Source organism: Paroedura picta, chromosome 1 (assembly GCF_049243985.1).
Source record: "Paroedura picta isolate Pp20150507F chromosome 1, Ppicta_v3.0, whole genome shotgun sequence".
Classification (NCBI taxonomy): Eukaryota; Metazoa; Chordata; class Lepidosauria; order Squamata; family Gekkonidae; genus Paroedura; species Paroedura picta.
Window position 1 is genome coordinate 15,018,849 of NC_135369.1, and position 16,702 is coordinate 15,035,550.

Here is a 16,702-nt window from a genome sequence, read left to right on the forward strand (position 1 = left end):
ATTGGCTAGAGAAAAATCTCCGCCCTGAGCAAATTAGTTTCTGCGCTGTGTGCCGGCTTCTCCGGCTGCACCCCTTGGGGAGAAATTGGAAAATAAAGGGGTGAGAGAAGGGCTTGTGGGACTCGCTGCCCCAAGATGTGGGTGTGACTGACAGACAGATATATTTATTAAGATCGGCAACCCATACAGTTGTGGTCAGATGGGTTTTAAAAAGGAGGTTTATTGGCTGTTTGCCCCCCCCCCCCCAGACCCTGCTCATGGTGCTAGACTGTGCTGGAAGCATTATGTCATTATCTGCCATCCACACCTTCAATTTCATTTGCACCAAGACCGATGTTCCGGAATGTGGGGAGGGATTTCTTTTTTAGGCCATACTGGATACCGCCATTTTGTGTGTATTGGGGGATTGTTTTTAAGGTGCTTATTAATAGGTAAAGGTAAAGGTATCCCCTGTGCAAGCACCAGGTTATGTCTGACCCTTGGGGTGACGCCCTCTAGCGTTTTCATGGCAGACTCAATACGGGGTGGTTTGCCAGTGCCTTCCCCAGTCATTACCGTTTACCCCCCAGCAAGCTGGGTACTCATTTTACCGACCTCGGAAGGATGGAAGGCTGAGTCAACCTCGAGCCGGCTGCTGGGATCGAACTCCCAGCCTCATGGGCAAAGCTTTTAGACTGCATGCCTGCTGCCTTACCACTCTGCGCCACAAGAGGCTCTTTGCGTATTAATATTGCACGTTTTTATTGGATGTTATGGTATTTTCCTTTTTGTGAATCGCCGCGAGCCAGCTTGCTGGGAGTTGCAGTATAATAATGTAAGCCTAAATAAATAAAAGAAATAAAAATATTGTGGGAAGCTAGGGGGCATCCAGCACGTGGCAATAAGCCCTCCTCATGGGCTTCTCTGTGGCATCCCAGGATCTTGTCTTGGAAACACAGGAATGGACTAAATGGACAATAGGTACGAGCCAGCAAGTGTCTCTTGTTAGTGCAGGGGTCTCTAATGTGGTGCCCAGGGGTGTCACAGTGCCCACTAACACTTTACCTGGCACCCACCAAGCACTTTCATAACGTGGGTGGGGCCCTTGCTCAGTAGGACTGTCTGGCCAATTAAGTTCTGCTTGGTGATGTGGATTCAAATAATGTTGCTCAGGTGGCTGCTGGTGCCCCAGCGCTGGTTTTATTCTGCGTCTCGTTCCTCTTCCCCACTGTATTGTTTTTTATCCCTCCCTCCTCTTCAAGGCCCTTGAGAGCTTTTCTAGGTGTGTGCATAGCTCCGCCTACCCTGGAAGCCATTTTGTGGCTGTGCCCACTACGCTGTCAGAATCCCAGAGGGGCCCGCAGGCTCAAAAAAGAGGGGGACGCTTGAGTTAGAGGGACACCAACTGCACAGGTGTATCTTATAACAGCTCACAACAACAGCTGCAATCACCAGGAGGTGTGGCAGCTCAGCTTCTGGCTTGCATGCTGAAGATCGCAGGTTCAATCCCCAGTCCCAGGTTCTATCCCCGGCACCTCCCGTCAAAAGAACCAGGTTGTCACCTCATCCTGAGACTCTGATGAACGGCTGCCGATCTAAGGCAGCTTCCCTGTGGGTTCAGTACATCAACCGATTAATTCTTAGTCGTAATTTATTCCTAGCTTCCTTGGTAGTCTGTTTTTCCCATCAGACGTGATAAGAGCGGTTCAATCGATCAGCAAGCAAATTACCAAAAAGCGATAAAAAAAATATAACCATCTCAATAAAACAATGCAAAAGAGGAGGCTGAGAGGAGACAGGATTGCTGTCTTCAAGTCTTTTGGGAAAGGTCCCTGTTGGCAGCAGAGGAGAGGACCTGCAGGAACGGGTTTAAGCTATGTGGAGAACGATATCAGCTAGATATCAGATTTTTTTTCCACAGAGTACTTCAGTAGCCATTTGAAGGTATTATTATTATTGTTGTTGTTGTTGTTGTTCAATTTATTCCCCGCCACTCCCTGACTGGCTCATGGTGGGTTACAGCATCTTATAAAATCCCCACTAAAACACCCATTAAAAGACATCAAGAAACCCAACATGGCAGCGAATCCAATCCCACCCCCTCACTACTAGAGGGGTGGAGAAGGAGATCTAATGATGTATTACTCAACCCTGGGGGGGGGGGTGGCGGGCGTTAATCTACCTTGCCGACCCCAGCCTCAACCGTAGACCTGGCAGAAGAGCTCTGTCTTACAGGCCCTGCAGAATGCTGAAAGATTTTCAGTTCAGCTGTGCAATGGGTTGCCTCAGGAGGTGGTGGGCTCCCCCTCACTGGCAGTCTTCAAGCAACACCTGGACAGAAACGTATCCTGGATGCTTTTGGCCAGGGTTCCATGAAACCCTGGGGTTTCTTGACAGCCCTGAAATGGGTGGGAGTTGGTTACATTTTAAATCTATTTTTAAAGGAAAAAAGGTAAAGGTATCCCCTGTGCAAGCACTGGGTCATGTCTGACCCTTGGGGTGACGCTCTCTAGCGTTTTCTTGGCAGACTCAATACGGGGTGGTTTGCCAGTGCCTTCCCCAGTCATTACCGTTTACCCCCCAGCAAGCTGGGTACTCATTTTACCGACCTCGGAAGGATGGAAGGCTGAGTCAACCTCGAGCCGGCTGCTGGGATTGAACTCCCAGCCTCATGGGCAGAGCTTCAGACTGCATGTCTGCTGCCTTACCACTCTGCGTTTATCGGGTGATATGAGCACATATGGTCATGTCGAACTGTCCGTGCCCCCTGCCCAAATGGCCAACAATGGGCCAGGAGGGGGTGGAAAAAGGAGGGGCCCAGATAAGGGCATGTACACAGCTGTTCTTTACAACTATATTCTGCACAATCGTGCCACCTCTGGGGTTCCTTGAAGCCTGAGGAATGTTTCAGGTGTTTCTCAATGGTAGAAAAGTTGAGAAAGGCTGCTTTAGGCTGATCCTGCATTGACCAGGGGGTTGGATTAAATAGCCTGTAAGGTCCCTTCCAACTCTATGGTTCTATGACTCTATCCCAAGCACCTCCCGTGAAAACCATCAGGATGAAAGACCCTGCTTCACAGGGGGGCCCTGTCTGCCAGACCAATGGTTTGACTAGATTTAAGGCGCATTCCAGTGTGAGCCAGCTATCCCCTCTGTCTAAAGCTCCACTCTCCAGACGTTGTCCCGGGGACTCACTTGGTAGTGGCTGAACTGGGCGAAGGTGGAGTCAAAGTGCTTCTTGTGTGCCTCCGTCAGGATCTCAATCAGTTGTTCCTGTTCTGCCGTCAAACTGGTCTCCTCGGGAGGCTCCCACACGTCTGGGGGGCTCTGCTCTGGATGCTGTTTCTGCCGCCGCAGCGCCCGGCGCAGGCGCAATGCCTCCTCCGACATGATCACTAGGGCAGAACCAGGAGATGCTGCTCAAAACCAGGCTGATGTGCCATGCACCCACCGAGCCCAGCTTAGACCTGCAGTCCGCACAGGGCATTTAATGTACAGCCAGACCCAAAAATGTGGAGTTCAGGGGCAAAAATAGGCTCTGCAGAAACGTGCTGCGCAGAAACGTGCGTTTCCAAAAGGACATCTGTGTCATTCGAAAATGGGCAGTTCCGAAAAGAACATCTGTAGCTATTTAAAAATTCAAGCCCTTTTGCGTTTCTGCTGACAAATTTCCAGCTCTCTCTATGGTATAATGGTTAAGAGTGGCCAACTCTAACATGGAGAACTGAGTTTGATTCCCCACTCCTCCACATGCAGCTATCTGGGTGACCTTGGGCCAGTTTGTTCTCGCAGGGACGTTCTGGCAGAGCAGTTCTCTCAGAGGTCCCTTGGCCGCTCCTATGTGTTTATTTATGTACTAGCTTCAAAGCCCGTTCCTATGAACGGGTCTTGAAAGGGCCCCCTCCCCTGGTCCCTGGCCAGGCAGCTTAAGGTGGCTTTGGGCCCCAGCTTGCTGCCAGATCAAGTAGGGCGGGCAGGGGCTGGCCAGCTCGTTAGTAGGCCCGGGACAGAGCTCCTTAGCAGGCAGTCAGCAGGCCAAGAGGCCCTCGTTAGCAGTCCCAGCCTAGCAGGCCAAGAGGCCCTCATTAGCAGGCCGGGAGGACCTCGTTAGCAGGCCATGTTTAGCTGGCTGGGAGGACCTTGTTAGCAGGCCCTCCACCACGACCCTTTGCCCAGGGCCCTCTCCCCTTACCTGCTGCTGGCTCCAGGCACTGAGGCGTGTCTGAGAGCAAAGAGGCTAGAGTCCAGGGAGCTGTAGGGGCAGGGCCAATCAGGGTGCAGCCAACTTTGCTGGCTTCACCCTGATTGGCCCTATTCCAACTTGGACAGCCAGACACGTTCCACCCCCCAGGCTGTTTCACAAATATATATAGAGGAACCATGGATAAGGATTATATTTATACTAGTAATCAAGCCCACTGTAATCATAATACAGCGGCTGCTAGGCAAGGGAGCCCCCGGCAGCCGCACACAGTGCGGCTGGCGGCGGCTCCAGGGCTGGCGGCCTGAAGTGGCGAGAGGTGCTTCGCGCCTCCGCCGCATCAGGCCGCCGGCAAGGGAGCAATCTTACGGCTTTATTTAGTAGAGTTGCGGGGCCCTGCGGGAGCTTTCGGCATTCTGCAGGGCCTACAAAATGGCAGTAGTCGTAGTAGTAGTGGTCTGATACTAGTAACCACTCCACCACACTGGCTCTCTGGTCATCTGCTTGGCCAAGGAGAAGAGGGAATCTGCAGGGTTCTGTTTGCTCCCAGCCATCTATGATTGGAACCCCCTGCTGAGTCCTTTTCACAGTCAGCAGCGCTCCCAAGGGAACGTCCAACAAGGTCCCGGTGAGAGCCCAGAGAGGAGAGAGGAGCTGCTAGTCATTGTTGAAAGAGGCAACCCTAGAGACACGGCCACCTAAGGTGCTGGCCTTTTGGCTGCATTCTCAACCGGCGGAATTTTCTGAGAGGTCTTCAAGGGCAGCCCCGTGTGCAGCTCCCTGCGGTAATCTAGCCCCAAGGCTACCAAGGTAGCTGCGGCAAGGTCCATGACCTCCTTATTTCTCGGAACCACACGTTGCTCGCCCATAGCAGGAGCGGCCAACACCGCGCAAAGGTGTTGCCGCTGCGTCGGCTCCCTTTTCACACCGGCCTTCCCCCGTGCGAGGATGCGTTTCCTCTCCCTCCACCGCCCACCTGCCACTCTACTGTGGCTCAGCCTGACCAGGATTCTGCAGGGAGCGCCTGTTTGATTGAATCGCGGAGCCACCTTGCTCCTTTGTCACTGTGCCTGCCGGTGGAAGCTCTCTAACTGGATTATGCGGAGGGGTCAGGTGCCAATGGCATCAACGGGCCGCTTGTGTGTGGCACGGATCTGGATTGTACGATTCCTCCCCCACACCCCTGCTCAGCGCTTAGACAGAAGGCAGACTGCAGCGTGGCAGGGCCTACGGATGCGAGAGACTGCAATGCATCACCGTTGGGGGGGGTGTGTTTTTGCATGCGTCTCTTTCTCTCGCTCTTCACTGCCCTGCGGCGCAGGATAGATTGTCAGCTCGATCCCCATTAGGGAATTCTGCACTCTGTTAGGGGATTCTCACCCCATTAGGGGATTCTGCACAGGGCCCCCTTCGGATCCCTTGCCCACCCACCTTGCTTGCTTCGGCAGGCTGGGAGGGAGGGAACTCTCTTTCTGCAAGAGAAAGAGCAGATGCGTCTCTACTCTGATCTCATCTGGTTCTCTCCCCCCCCCTCCCCTTTAATGAAACCTGACCCCCGTCGGCCAGCCGCTGCGGAGGAAAGCCAGGCCTGGGCGGCCTCATCCATCCGCCCAGCTCTCTAGCACAGAGCGCTGCTCCCCGGGGAGACGATGCGGCTTTGCTGACAGCCTCCTCCACCCCCGCCCCTCCTTTCAGCTGCTCCCTGCCAAAGATAGCTTCCGAGCAGGCGAGAGAAAGGATTTTCCGCACACGGTGGCCTTCCAAGCCCACCCACCCGCTGCAGAGGGGGCTGCCAGCAGGAGTGGGGATGTCCTTGGAGTGGAAGAGAATAGGCCGCCCGGCCTTTGGGCCTTTGAGCCCCCCAGGTCCCTCATGCGCTTTGCGGCTGCTTTTCCGGCTGCGCGCCGGGAGGGGAATCCTGGGTTTCCTTCTCCGCTGTGATTCTAAAAATTATCCCAGGTTGGGAAACTCCTGGAGGTTTGAGGAGGAAGCCTGGGGAAGGCCAGGACGTCAGGGGTAACAAAACCACAGAGTGCCCCCTGCCAAAGCACCCTTTTCCTCTAGGGCAGCCTTTTCCAACCTTTTGTCCACGGAGGAGCCCCAGGTATCATTTTTCAGACTTTGAGGGGCCCCGGAAGTGATGTCACCCGACCATGCCCCCGGAAGTTACATCATTACCTGTCCCCTTGACCCTTCTTTTGCTCCCTCTGCCTACCTTTAGCACTACTATTGCAGTTGGAATCATAGAGTTGGAAGGGGCCATACAGGCCATCTAGTCCAACCCCCTGCTCAACGCAGGGTCAGCCCAAAGCATCCTAAAGCAGTTCTGCTGGAAATAATAGCGAGAGCGGAGAAGACAGCGCAGACCCGCCCCCCATTCCATGCCACTTCATGCGGACCCCCTTCAGGACTTCCGTGGACCCCCGGGTCTGGTTCTCTTCCCCCCCCCCCTTTAATGAAACCTGACTCCCGTCGGCCAGCCGCTGCGGAGGAAAGCCAGGCCTGGGTGGCCTCATCCATCCGCCCAGCTCTCTAGCACAGAGCACTGCTCCCCTGATTGGGAATCCTTGTTCTAGTTGGGAACCGAGCTCTGTCATCTGCAGATGAGCTGTCACTCTGGAGGAATCCCCAGGTCCCACCTGGAGACTGGCATCCCTAATTTATCTGCAATAGACCTCTAGGGGAGGTCTTGCAATTTGCTCGGCCAGAGAGACTGTGATGGAGGCTGGTACTGGGAGAGCTGGTTCATGCCCTCGCAACCCTGCCAAAGGTGAGAGGGCCAGCATGGGCCATCAGACGGGTGCGGCAGTTCCATCCAGCCCTGCGGAACTAGCTGCAGTTCGGAAGAGCAGAGCATTTCAGCAGGGCGATGCCGGAGGTTTTTCGTCCGGGCCCTCTGGCATGGGCGTCAGACCTAGCATGAGGGAGTCCGTATGTTGTTTCTAGCATGGAAGATCTGCCAAGGGAAACCCATTGGAGCCAGAGCCAGCTTTGCTAAATTGTATTTGTAAGCTGCAAAATGAGCAGGGGGAAACAGGATCTATTTTTTTTCAAAAAATAGGCAGTAGTGTGGCCTTCCTGGCCACCTCCAGCTGATCCTGTCTGCTTCTGCAGGGCTTCCCTAATGCTGTAGCATCAGATCTTTCCACTGGGACTCAAAGGACAGAGGCCACTCATCTCCCCTCTCCAAAGACACTTGAGTCTGGCATGGGGTTGCCAACTGTGGTTTTGGGAATTCCTGGAGATTTGGGGTTCAGTATCTAGGGAGTTCTCGATCTGAGGGTTAGGACCTCTTTGGGGGTTGAACGACCCTTTCACAGGGGTCGCGGCAGGGCGAGCAGCTTGGCTTGGGCAAATCGAGATCGAGCGTTCGTCTGTCTGGAGCAGCAGAAAAGAGCGAGATCGGCCTGGTGGGACAAGAGGCAGAACTGAGCAGAGAAACCCCGGAAAAAACCCAATTTATATACAATCATGAACCATGGATCTTCACGCCATTGGTCAGTTTCTGTTTAATTTCCGTGAAAGAACACTTGCATAATTTTATGGTTGGGGGTCACCACGGCATGAGGAACTGCATTAAAGGGTTGCGGCATTGGGAAGGTTGAGAACCACGGTTCCAGAGAGTTTTGGGAAAGGAGATACTAGTCACGTAAAGAAGAGAAGGTTTTTGTACCCTGCTTTTCTACCCTGTCTCAAAGTACCTCGTAATCGCCTTCCCTTCCTCCCCCCATCACAGGCAGTCTGGGAGGCTGGTGGGGCTGGAAAGAACTGGGACTGGCCTAAGGTCACCCAGTGGGCCTTATGGAGAGGAGGAATGACCCAGGAGAGCCAGTTTGGTGTAGTGGTTAGGAGTGCAGACTTCTAATCTGGCATGCTGGGTTCGATTCTGCGCTCCCCCACATGCAACCAGCTGGGTGACCTTGGGCTCGCCATGGCACTGATAAAACTGTTCTGACTGGGCAGTGATATCAGGGCTCTCTCGGCCTCACCCACCTCACAGGGTGTCTGTTGTGGGGAGAGGAATGGGAAGGCGACTGTAAGCCGCTTTGAGCCTCCTTTGGGCAGGGAAAAGCGGCATATAAGAACCAACTCTTCTTCTTCTTCTTCTTCTTCCAACTCTATGATTCTATGAGTCTATGAATGGGGAATCAAACCCAATTCCACCTGCTCTTAACCAGTACATCACACTGGTATAATGCCGTAGTGTTCATCCTCCGAACTGGCCATTTTCTCCAGGCGAACGAACGTCTGTCATCTGTAATTCTGGGAAGACTCCAATTCTGGGAGGACTCCAGCTCCCCACTGGAGATTGGCAACCCTGGCCCAGCAATTGGCCCCAGGCCTTCTGGCCCCCAGAGTGAGAACTCCTGCCTCAACCAACAAGCCTCGCATGGATTTTCATATAACCTTCCCAAACAGGAGATCAATAATCAGCTGACCATTCTCCCAGAAATTTAGCTCCTCACATCGGCTACACGTCTCCCCCCACAATGTGGGAGAGAATGAGGAGTGTTTTTGACCCGCTACGAGTTCACGTGAGGCATCAGCCCTGACAGATTGGCCAGAGCAGAGCAGCACGAACCCTGCCTTCATGCCTCCGAGCGTCTCCCAGAATGCTTTGCAGGACACGGTGGCTGCACAGCTGCGAAAAATCAATGTCGCCTGGGAACAGAATGTCTGACGGCGAACCGATCGGGCTGCACGCTTCCTCGGATCGCCTCGACTTGCGAATCCCGACTCCCTAGCAGGGAAGGCAACGAGAAACTGCCCGCCAGACTTACTGTCTTTCCGCATGCCCACGTCCAGGCATTTCTGGTAGCGGCAGGCCTGACATTGGCGGCGTTTGGCTTTTGTGATGGTGCAGCTGCGGGTGAAGGGGCAGGTGAACTGGACGCCCTTGATGACGGTCCGCCTGCAGGAGAGGAGGGAGAAGCACAGGGTGCCCCGTCAGGTGGAAGAGGAAGGATGGGCTGTTGGGGCGCAGACCCATGGCAACCCCAGGCTGATTCTGCTGAATTCAGATTCCGCTCCGCCCCCCCCAGATTCAAACAGAAAATGTTCTGCACTTAACTGTGGGATATTTTAAATTCTGATTATGAATGTTTTAATTATGTCGCAAACTGCCTCAAGCCTGCTTTCGGAGAGGGGTGGTCTATAAATCGTGACCGTCTCTCCTGGTATACCCCCCAAAGATAAGGTGACCAGATTGTCCCACATTTGGAGGGGCATCTGGGGGTACCCGGCAAATTGTACTTATGTTGAAATTAACAAAATATATATTACATTACTATTTTTGCGTTCTGTGCGTTCTATGAAACGTTTTGTTGCTCCATATGGACCAAATTTTTAATCAAGAACCCCCCGGTCAATGGTGTCCCGCTTTACCAATCTTAAAATCTGGTCACCTTACAAGAGTGTGGAATCAAACCCGGTTCTCCAGATTAGAGGCTGCCACTCTTAACTCTTACACCAAGGAGAAGCCCTCTATTCGAATCTTGCCCTGGTATAGGGCCGTCTGGGCAGTTGCCCCTGGGGCCCCACACTAATCTATGATAGTTCATGATATGTGAACTTGTTTTCAACTTCAAGGCTCATGTTACATTGCCCAAAAAGTTTGTTGGTTAATCCTGGAGATTTTGGGGGTGGAGCCTAAGGAGGGCTCCAAAGCGGCCATTGTCTCTAGGGGAACGGATCTTGGTTGCCTGGAGATAAGTTGTAAAGTGGGAATCCTCCAGGGGGCCACCGCTAAATAGACTCTGTCTCTGCTCCTGCCTACTTCCTGCCTGTAATAGGGAGACAATTCTATTGGCCTGCTGATAAAGGCTTTTGAAGACTCCACCCTAGAATTGTTGGGTGTGGGATTAGGCTACCCTGAGTGAGAATCTCCTCTCCTCTCCCCTACACACATGGGACAAGAATGTACCGGAAGAAGCCTTTGCATCCTTCGCAGGTCATGACGTGGAAGTGGTACCCGGTGGCCCGGTCTCTGCACACGGCACAGATCTTCTCCTCGCCTTCAAGGTCCACGTCTCCGCGTCTCGAGGTGGTGGTACTTGAGCTTCCGCTGCTGCTGCTTTCGCCATCCGACTGACACTGCATGCTGGCAGCCTGCCTGCCTGTTCCCCACGGGTTGCTGTTCTGGGACCACAGAAACCAATTTCGTTAAAATTTACGGTATTAATATTCCACTTTTTTTTCTCCAAGGAAGATTACGCAGCGTTAAGTCAATGCAGCTGATGGACCAAGATGTCTGATAAGTGAAGTCAAAGGACTGGGGTTACAGAAATCTGAGAATAACAAGTATTACATGTGATATGTTAATGCCAAAGAGTAGGATTAGGCACATAATGGGTTAGAGCAGAGGTCCCCAACAGGGCATAGATCAAGAGGGGTTGTGGTGTTGGTCTGTACCAAGAGGTAGAAAAGAGTAATGGTCCAGTAGTACCTTGAAGATTGTAAGAAATGCATTTTTCTTTGGAGGTTTGAAATGAGCAAAACCTTCACTCTGAGTTTTAAAAGATTTTTCTCCCTCTCTGGGCAGAGAACAGGCAGGAGGGGTGGAAGTAAGTTCAGATGCTTTCCAGACTTACCTCAGCCCACCTTCATACAAGTGTTAATAGGTCTACGCAATGGGATGGTCAAACTCTCCCCCCCTCTCCCCAAGCAGGGAACAGGAATAAGGAGGAATTAAGATTAGAGTGAATTCAGGAAAGAAGTGAGATATCCAGGAAAAGCCTCTTTGATCTGGCCTGACCTGGTTAGTTGGTGGGGAAAAAAGACATGATAAAACTCAGGGGAGCAAGGAGGAAGTACTCTTTGGCACTGAGTCCATCAGAGAAGGCAGAACCCTTAACTGAGGTCTGGAGAAGGCAGCCATCACCATGTGCTGGCCTAGACAGCTAAAGAAAGCTGCAAGGTAATGGAGAAAATGTAGAATTCTATAACAGTCTATGCCTGCCCTATATTTTAACATCCTCATGGCCATGAATAGAGAGAAGAAAAAAGGAACTGCGTTTTACCCATTTCTTTTGAATCCCTTGCTCATTCTGGTGTGGTGCCAAAAGTATGCTTGTGAACATTTTCTTTTTAATGAATACATTATTAGCATTGGATTCTGGTAGTGGTTCTCTGCACCACATAGACCTCTGCTCTCTTGAAGAGATGCTATTTTAAACAGAGCACCAGGGGGAAGGCGGTCAGTTGGCAAGTGACTATTCCTCCAGGGGCAGTAAATGGTCCCCATGGCGGCCATGCTCTTGGCAGAAGGAAACACAGCAGGGAAGCCTCAGGGCCTTTTCGCACGGGGATCTTTGTTGCAAATTGTTTGCGGAATGAAAAATCGCCATTTAAAATAGTGGAATTCGTCGTTATGCATACCTGCCTTTGTAGTGGAATCAGTTGCGTTTTTTAGCGTTTCCCACAGGTTTCCGGTCTCGGCAGAAATCGCTAGAAAGGAAGCGCTATTGCCAAGCTCGTCCCGCCCCTGGCCGTCAAGCAGCCAATGGGCAGCCGTTAGCATGCTCCCAAACAGCCCCTTTCCCTTTAAGAAAGGTTTAAAAAAAAAAAAAAAACGACCCATAGCAACGAATCTAGGTATATTCGTTGCTACGGAGAGACCCATCCAGCTGCCTAATGTGAGCTGTCGTTTGATTGTATGATCGTTTGCACGCTGCCTCGAGTGATAAAAAAAAAATCCCCCCCCCTCTCACGGGCCCGATTTTCGGCTGAATTTATTTGTAAAAAATAAAGGGACTTTATTTCAGCAAACGGGCTTTTCAGTGGTTTGTGCTTAGTGACTAAAGGTGAAGGACTGAAGCCAGGGAAGCCTCTAAACAGAAAGAGGCTCGCTCGGAGAAAAAAAAATGGCGATCGCTTCGCCGGAAGTTTGGAGGAGAGAGCCAGGGGGAGGGACTTTGAAGAACCAGCAACAATGGTAACGCACAGGTCTTTAGCGCTACTGTTGCAGATTGGTTGCAGGAGTGTATCGCTATCCGGAGGGTGAATCCACTTTTCTGGATTCCCCTGAAAGCGCTACAATGAAGCGCTTTTTGCGGGTCGGTTTCAGGATTGTTGCAGATTGTCTACGACGTCGTGGGTTATGGCAAATTAGTAGCGTTTCCAAATAGCAACCATTGTGCTATTTTGAAGCCGTGCGAAATGGCCCTCAGAAATTGGAAGGGAAGCTGGAAGTCCTGCCCCTCCCAGCAGGCAATTCCATACAAAGGTCATGTGATGGTGGTGAAGAATTAAAAGACTCTCCAGGTGTTGGGGAAACTTCAGAGGGTAGGACAGAGCAGGCCCATTACGCCACAAGGACTAACAAAATTTGTTGCTTGGTTTGAGCATTCAACTGCTCCGCAAATGGTCATAACCCTGCCACAAATTGTATTAATCTTTTCTATTGCAATAGGGCATAGAGGCCGAGATCTTCCCCTGATGTACCTTGATAAAGCCACACAGTGAAATGCATTGGGCTGATTAAGAATTCAGCTTATTAAAAAACTTATTGAAGATTGAAGACTCCCTGGATGTCTGTTTACAACATTGGATTATTTTGTTGTATCCTATAGGAGTCCCAGTGCATTATTGCTTAGTCCTCGTTTGTCTTCTCACTGGGTCCCAGTCCTTCTGTTTTATTTTTGCATCACTGTATTGATGGCATACTGTCTGTTCCTATAAAAAATATGTCATCAGCTTATTGATGGCATTCAATTCCAAAAGCACAAACAATTTCGCCTAAGGGCTTTACAAAGAGATTGACTAGCACGGGGATAAGGGCAGGTTTCCTGGAACTCTGCAAGACGGAAACCCTTTAAGTCCAGTCCTTAAGGAATGATTCAACTGGCCTAAAGCTGACATGTGCTTCCATCCCCGGATGCCTTCCCCTCATAGGAAGATCAGGAGAGCCCTGCTGGGTCAGACCAGGGAGGCTCCCTCCAGTCCAGCCTCCTGCCTCACCCAGGGGCCAGCCAGTCCCTCTGCAGGGCCAGCAACAGGGCAAGGAGGCCGAGGCCTTCCCCTCATAAGGACACAGGAAAGCCCTGCTGGGTCAGACCAGGGAGGGTCCTTCCAGTCCAGCCTCCTGCCTCACCCAGGGGCCAGCCAGTCCCTCTGCAGGGCCAGCAACAGGGCAGGGAGGCCGAGGCCTTCCCCTCATAAGGACACAGGGGAGCCCTGCTGGGTCAGACCAGGGAGGGTCCCTCCCTGATATCAGTGATATCTCTCAGCCTCACCTACCCCACACGGTGTCTGTTGTGGGGAGAGGAATGGGAAGGCGACTGTAAGCCGCTTTGAGCCTCCTTCGGGTAGGGAAAAGCAGCATATAAGAACCAACTCTTCTTCTTCTTCTTCTTCTTCTTCTTCTTCTTCGGCTGCCAAACTCCAGTGCACCAATATTAGGTTAAAACACACTACTTTAGGATGCTTTGAGTTGATCCTGCGTTGAGCAGGGGGTTGGACTAGATGGCCTGTATAGCCCCTTCCAACTCTATGATTCTGTGATTCTATGAGATGCACTCTCTGTGCAGAGTAAAACAGTAGCTGGGAGCGGTGTTCCTAGATATCACATATCTTAGAACAGGGGGGTGGGCAAACTGTGGCCCTCCAGATGTTCATGGACTACAATTCCCATGAGCCCCAGGGGCTCATGGGAATTGTAGCCAATGGATATCTGGAGGGCCACAGTTTGCCCACCCCTGTCTTAGAAGGTGGTGCTCCAAAAAGAAATATTATACCAGCATTTGTTGGGGCTACACCTAACAGATTTCCCTTCACCGCCCATCTATATTTCATAATTGGTTTTAGATAAGAGTGCCTTATTCAATAATATTGACCACTGAGGAAGACCCAGTAGGGTCGAAACGCCTTTGGTCTGTTCGTGTGCAGTTAGATCTGTATAGTTTTTAAAATATGGCTTTTACTTTGTTTTTAACCTAATATTGGTGCACTTTAATAAATAATTGTTTACATTTTATATTGTTTTCCAGCTCAACTTTTGAGTTCCTGAGACCAGGCATAACCAATGACATCTGAAGGGCCCCTGCTCCCTCCCTCCCAGAAATCCATCCATGCACTCTGTTCCTGGCCCTCTTTGCACTGTTTGCACTGTCATAATTATCAGTTAGTAGTATTAATGTTATGGGTATTTATATGTTATGGATTGTTTCTTGTATTGTTTATACTAGTGGTCCCCAACCTTTTTATCACCAGGGACCGGTCAATGCTTGACAATTTTACTGAGGCCTGGGGGGGACGGGGGGGGGGTAGTCTTTCGCCGAGGGATGTTGCCGCCGCCTGAGCCCCTGCTCCACTTGCTTTCCCGCCGGTGCCCCTGAATTCCCACCGCCTCCTGGGGGGTGCTGCCAGCAGCAACTGCGCAGAGCCATGCCGAGGGGGAGCCCCAGCCATGGCGGCCGCTGGAGAGTACCAAAGGTGAGCCGGTGGCAGAGTGGCAGGGCAGCCCCCGAGGCAGCAGCCGGGGAGGAGGATGAGGAGGAGCCTGGTACTGACTGATCTCTGGACCGGTACCGGTCCTCGAACCGGGGGTTGGGGACCACTGGTTTATACGTTTTATGTAAACCACCCTGAGCCTCCAGGGAGGGAGGTATATAAACAAACAAATTGTACCGTACGGAAGGCCGTCCCTGCTCCTAACTCTGCCTTCTCAGGTCCTCCCCCCCCCCCAACAAAAAAATCACCAGCTGTTTCCCAACCCTGCTCCTTCAATAAGCCCCAACTTGAAAAGTTCATTTCCTTGCTTCGACAAGCCAGATTTTTTTCTGCATGGAGCCACCTCTGGCCTGCAGAGGCCTAGGTCAGCAGCCTCCTGCCAGAACCGATCCTGCTGCAGCCACATAGACTTTGAGGCCTGATCCTTGCCCAGCTCCCAAAAGGTTCTCTGGGTGCAGGGCGGCCAACAAATTCTCATGATGCGGATAAGCTTTCGTGTGCCACCGGAAGGTGCCCCTGGACTCAAACTTGGTTCTGTCGCTTCAGACAACACAACCTGCCAGAATCTTATCTTCCTGGGGGCAGGAGGGCAGGGAGAAATTGCCCTTACATAAGCCACTGGAACCAAAGGTCACAAGAAAGTGCCTTTCTTGTGCGTGGAAGAAAGGAGGGAGCTTAGAGAGGAGGAGAAAGGAAAAAGACCCGGGGATCATTCTCCAGTCTTATCGTAACAGGGCCCACCCAATTGCACCTGTGCTCTAAGGTGTCTACTGCAGGACAGAACTGGAGAAAGGGGTGGGGGTGCTAACCTTACCAGTCGGTACATACACTTCTCCTGACCTCTGTTATGTCTCTTTTCCCTCCCTGCACCCCAAATCCCTCCATCCCCTACACAGCTTGCAAAGGTTCTCCATCTTGACCCCGTCCTTACCTGGTCCAGGTATCCCAGGGCAATGGCTTACCGGTCGAGCGTCCAGTGAAGTGCGGACGAAAGGTGCAAGGGCAGATGAGGGTGGGGGCAGGGAGATTCGTGGGTCCCGAGGACCAGCTGCCGGGGAGCAGGGCCCCTTCCCTAACTCTTTCCCCAGCCGTGACCCACGTCTTGGGAAGGGGAGCCGGAGAGATTCCCTCTGATCAGGTGGAATGTGGACTTTGTCCCAAAGGAGTTAAAGGGACAGCTGCCCAGCTGGAGGGGTGTGCGATTGTTGGTGTGTGGACACGCTGCTGGGAGAAAGGGAGGTCAGTGGCCCCGGTGCAGGGGTGTGCGTGGAAGGAGGTTAGAGGTCTGGTGGGGAAAGGGGTGGGGTGGGGGCATCAGGGAGGTGTGAGGCAGGGTGGAGAGACAGCAGAGATTAGCTGGCTGCTTCCCGGCAGAGTTGCGACATCTTTGTGGCTTGCATCAGTTTCCCCGGCACGGCCAGGAGATAGCAGTGCCCGTCCAACCAGAGCTGGTTCCATGTTTTGGGGGATTCTAGGCAAAGGGAGTTGAGGAGATCCGCCCTTCCTTGGCTTCATAGACCAGGGGTAGTCAAACTGCGGCCCTCCAGATGTCCATGGACTACAATTCCCAGGAGCCCCTGCCAGCGAAAGCTGGTAGAGGCTCCTGGGAATTGTAGTCCATGGACATCTGGAGGGCCGCAGTTTGACTACCCCTGCCACAGACCCTCTGACTTATTATTATTATTAATTAGATTTATTTCCCACCACTCCCCGTAGGCTCGTGGCGGGTCACAACAGTCCTATCCCCATTAAAATACCCATTAAAAGACTTTAAAAACAATCCCAACATGGCAGAAGCTCTCATTATTCCTATCCCCTGCTATCAGAGCGGCAGGGAGGGTGGGGAGGAGGTCTAACTTACTAGGTCCGGGGGGGGGGGGGGAATGCTGGCACTCATTCGCTGACCCCGGCCTCAACCAAAAACCTGGTGGAAGACCTCCGTCTTGCAGGCCCTGCGGAAAGCTGGTAAATCCTGCAGGGCCCGCAGCTCACCCGGGAGCTCATTCCACCAGGTAGGGGCCTCCCTTGTCACCCACCCACCCTCAGGTGTGTCCCCTTCTTTACCGCAGCGAG

The 16,702-nt window shown here is 52.3% G+C and overlaps 1 protein-coding gene across 2 annotated transcripts in view; it reads right to left on the bottom strand.

The window, feature by feature from the left end:
• Nucleotides 1-16,039, bottom strand: part of NR1I3 (nuclear receptor subfamily 1 group I member 3) — a 28,073-nt gene extending 12,034 nt beyond the window's left edge. The window contains exons 1-4 of one of the 2 annotated variants that reach the window (XM_077323237.1): nt 15,592-16,039; nt 10,104-10,318; nt 8,962-9,092; nt 3,175-3,374 (exon numbers count right to left, since the gene is read on the bottom strand). In XM_077323237.1, the coding sequence (XP_077179352.1) occupies nt 3,175-3,374; nt 8,962-9,092; nt 10,104-10,279 (507 nt within the window). In that variant the 5' untranslated portion in view covers nt 10,280-10,318; nt 15,592-16,039. Of the gene's footprint in view, nt 1-3,174; nt 3,375-8,961; nt 9,093-10,103; nt 10,319-15,560 lie in introns of both variants that reach the window. The other variant, XM_077323228.1, reaches the window with a different exon arrangement.
• Nucleotides 16,040-16,702: the final 663 nt, after the last annotated feature.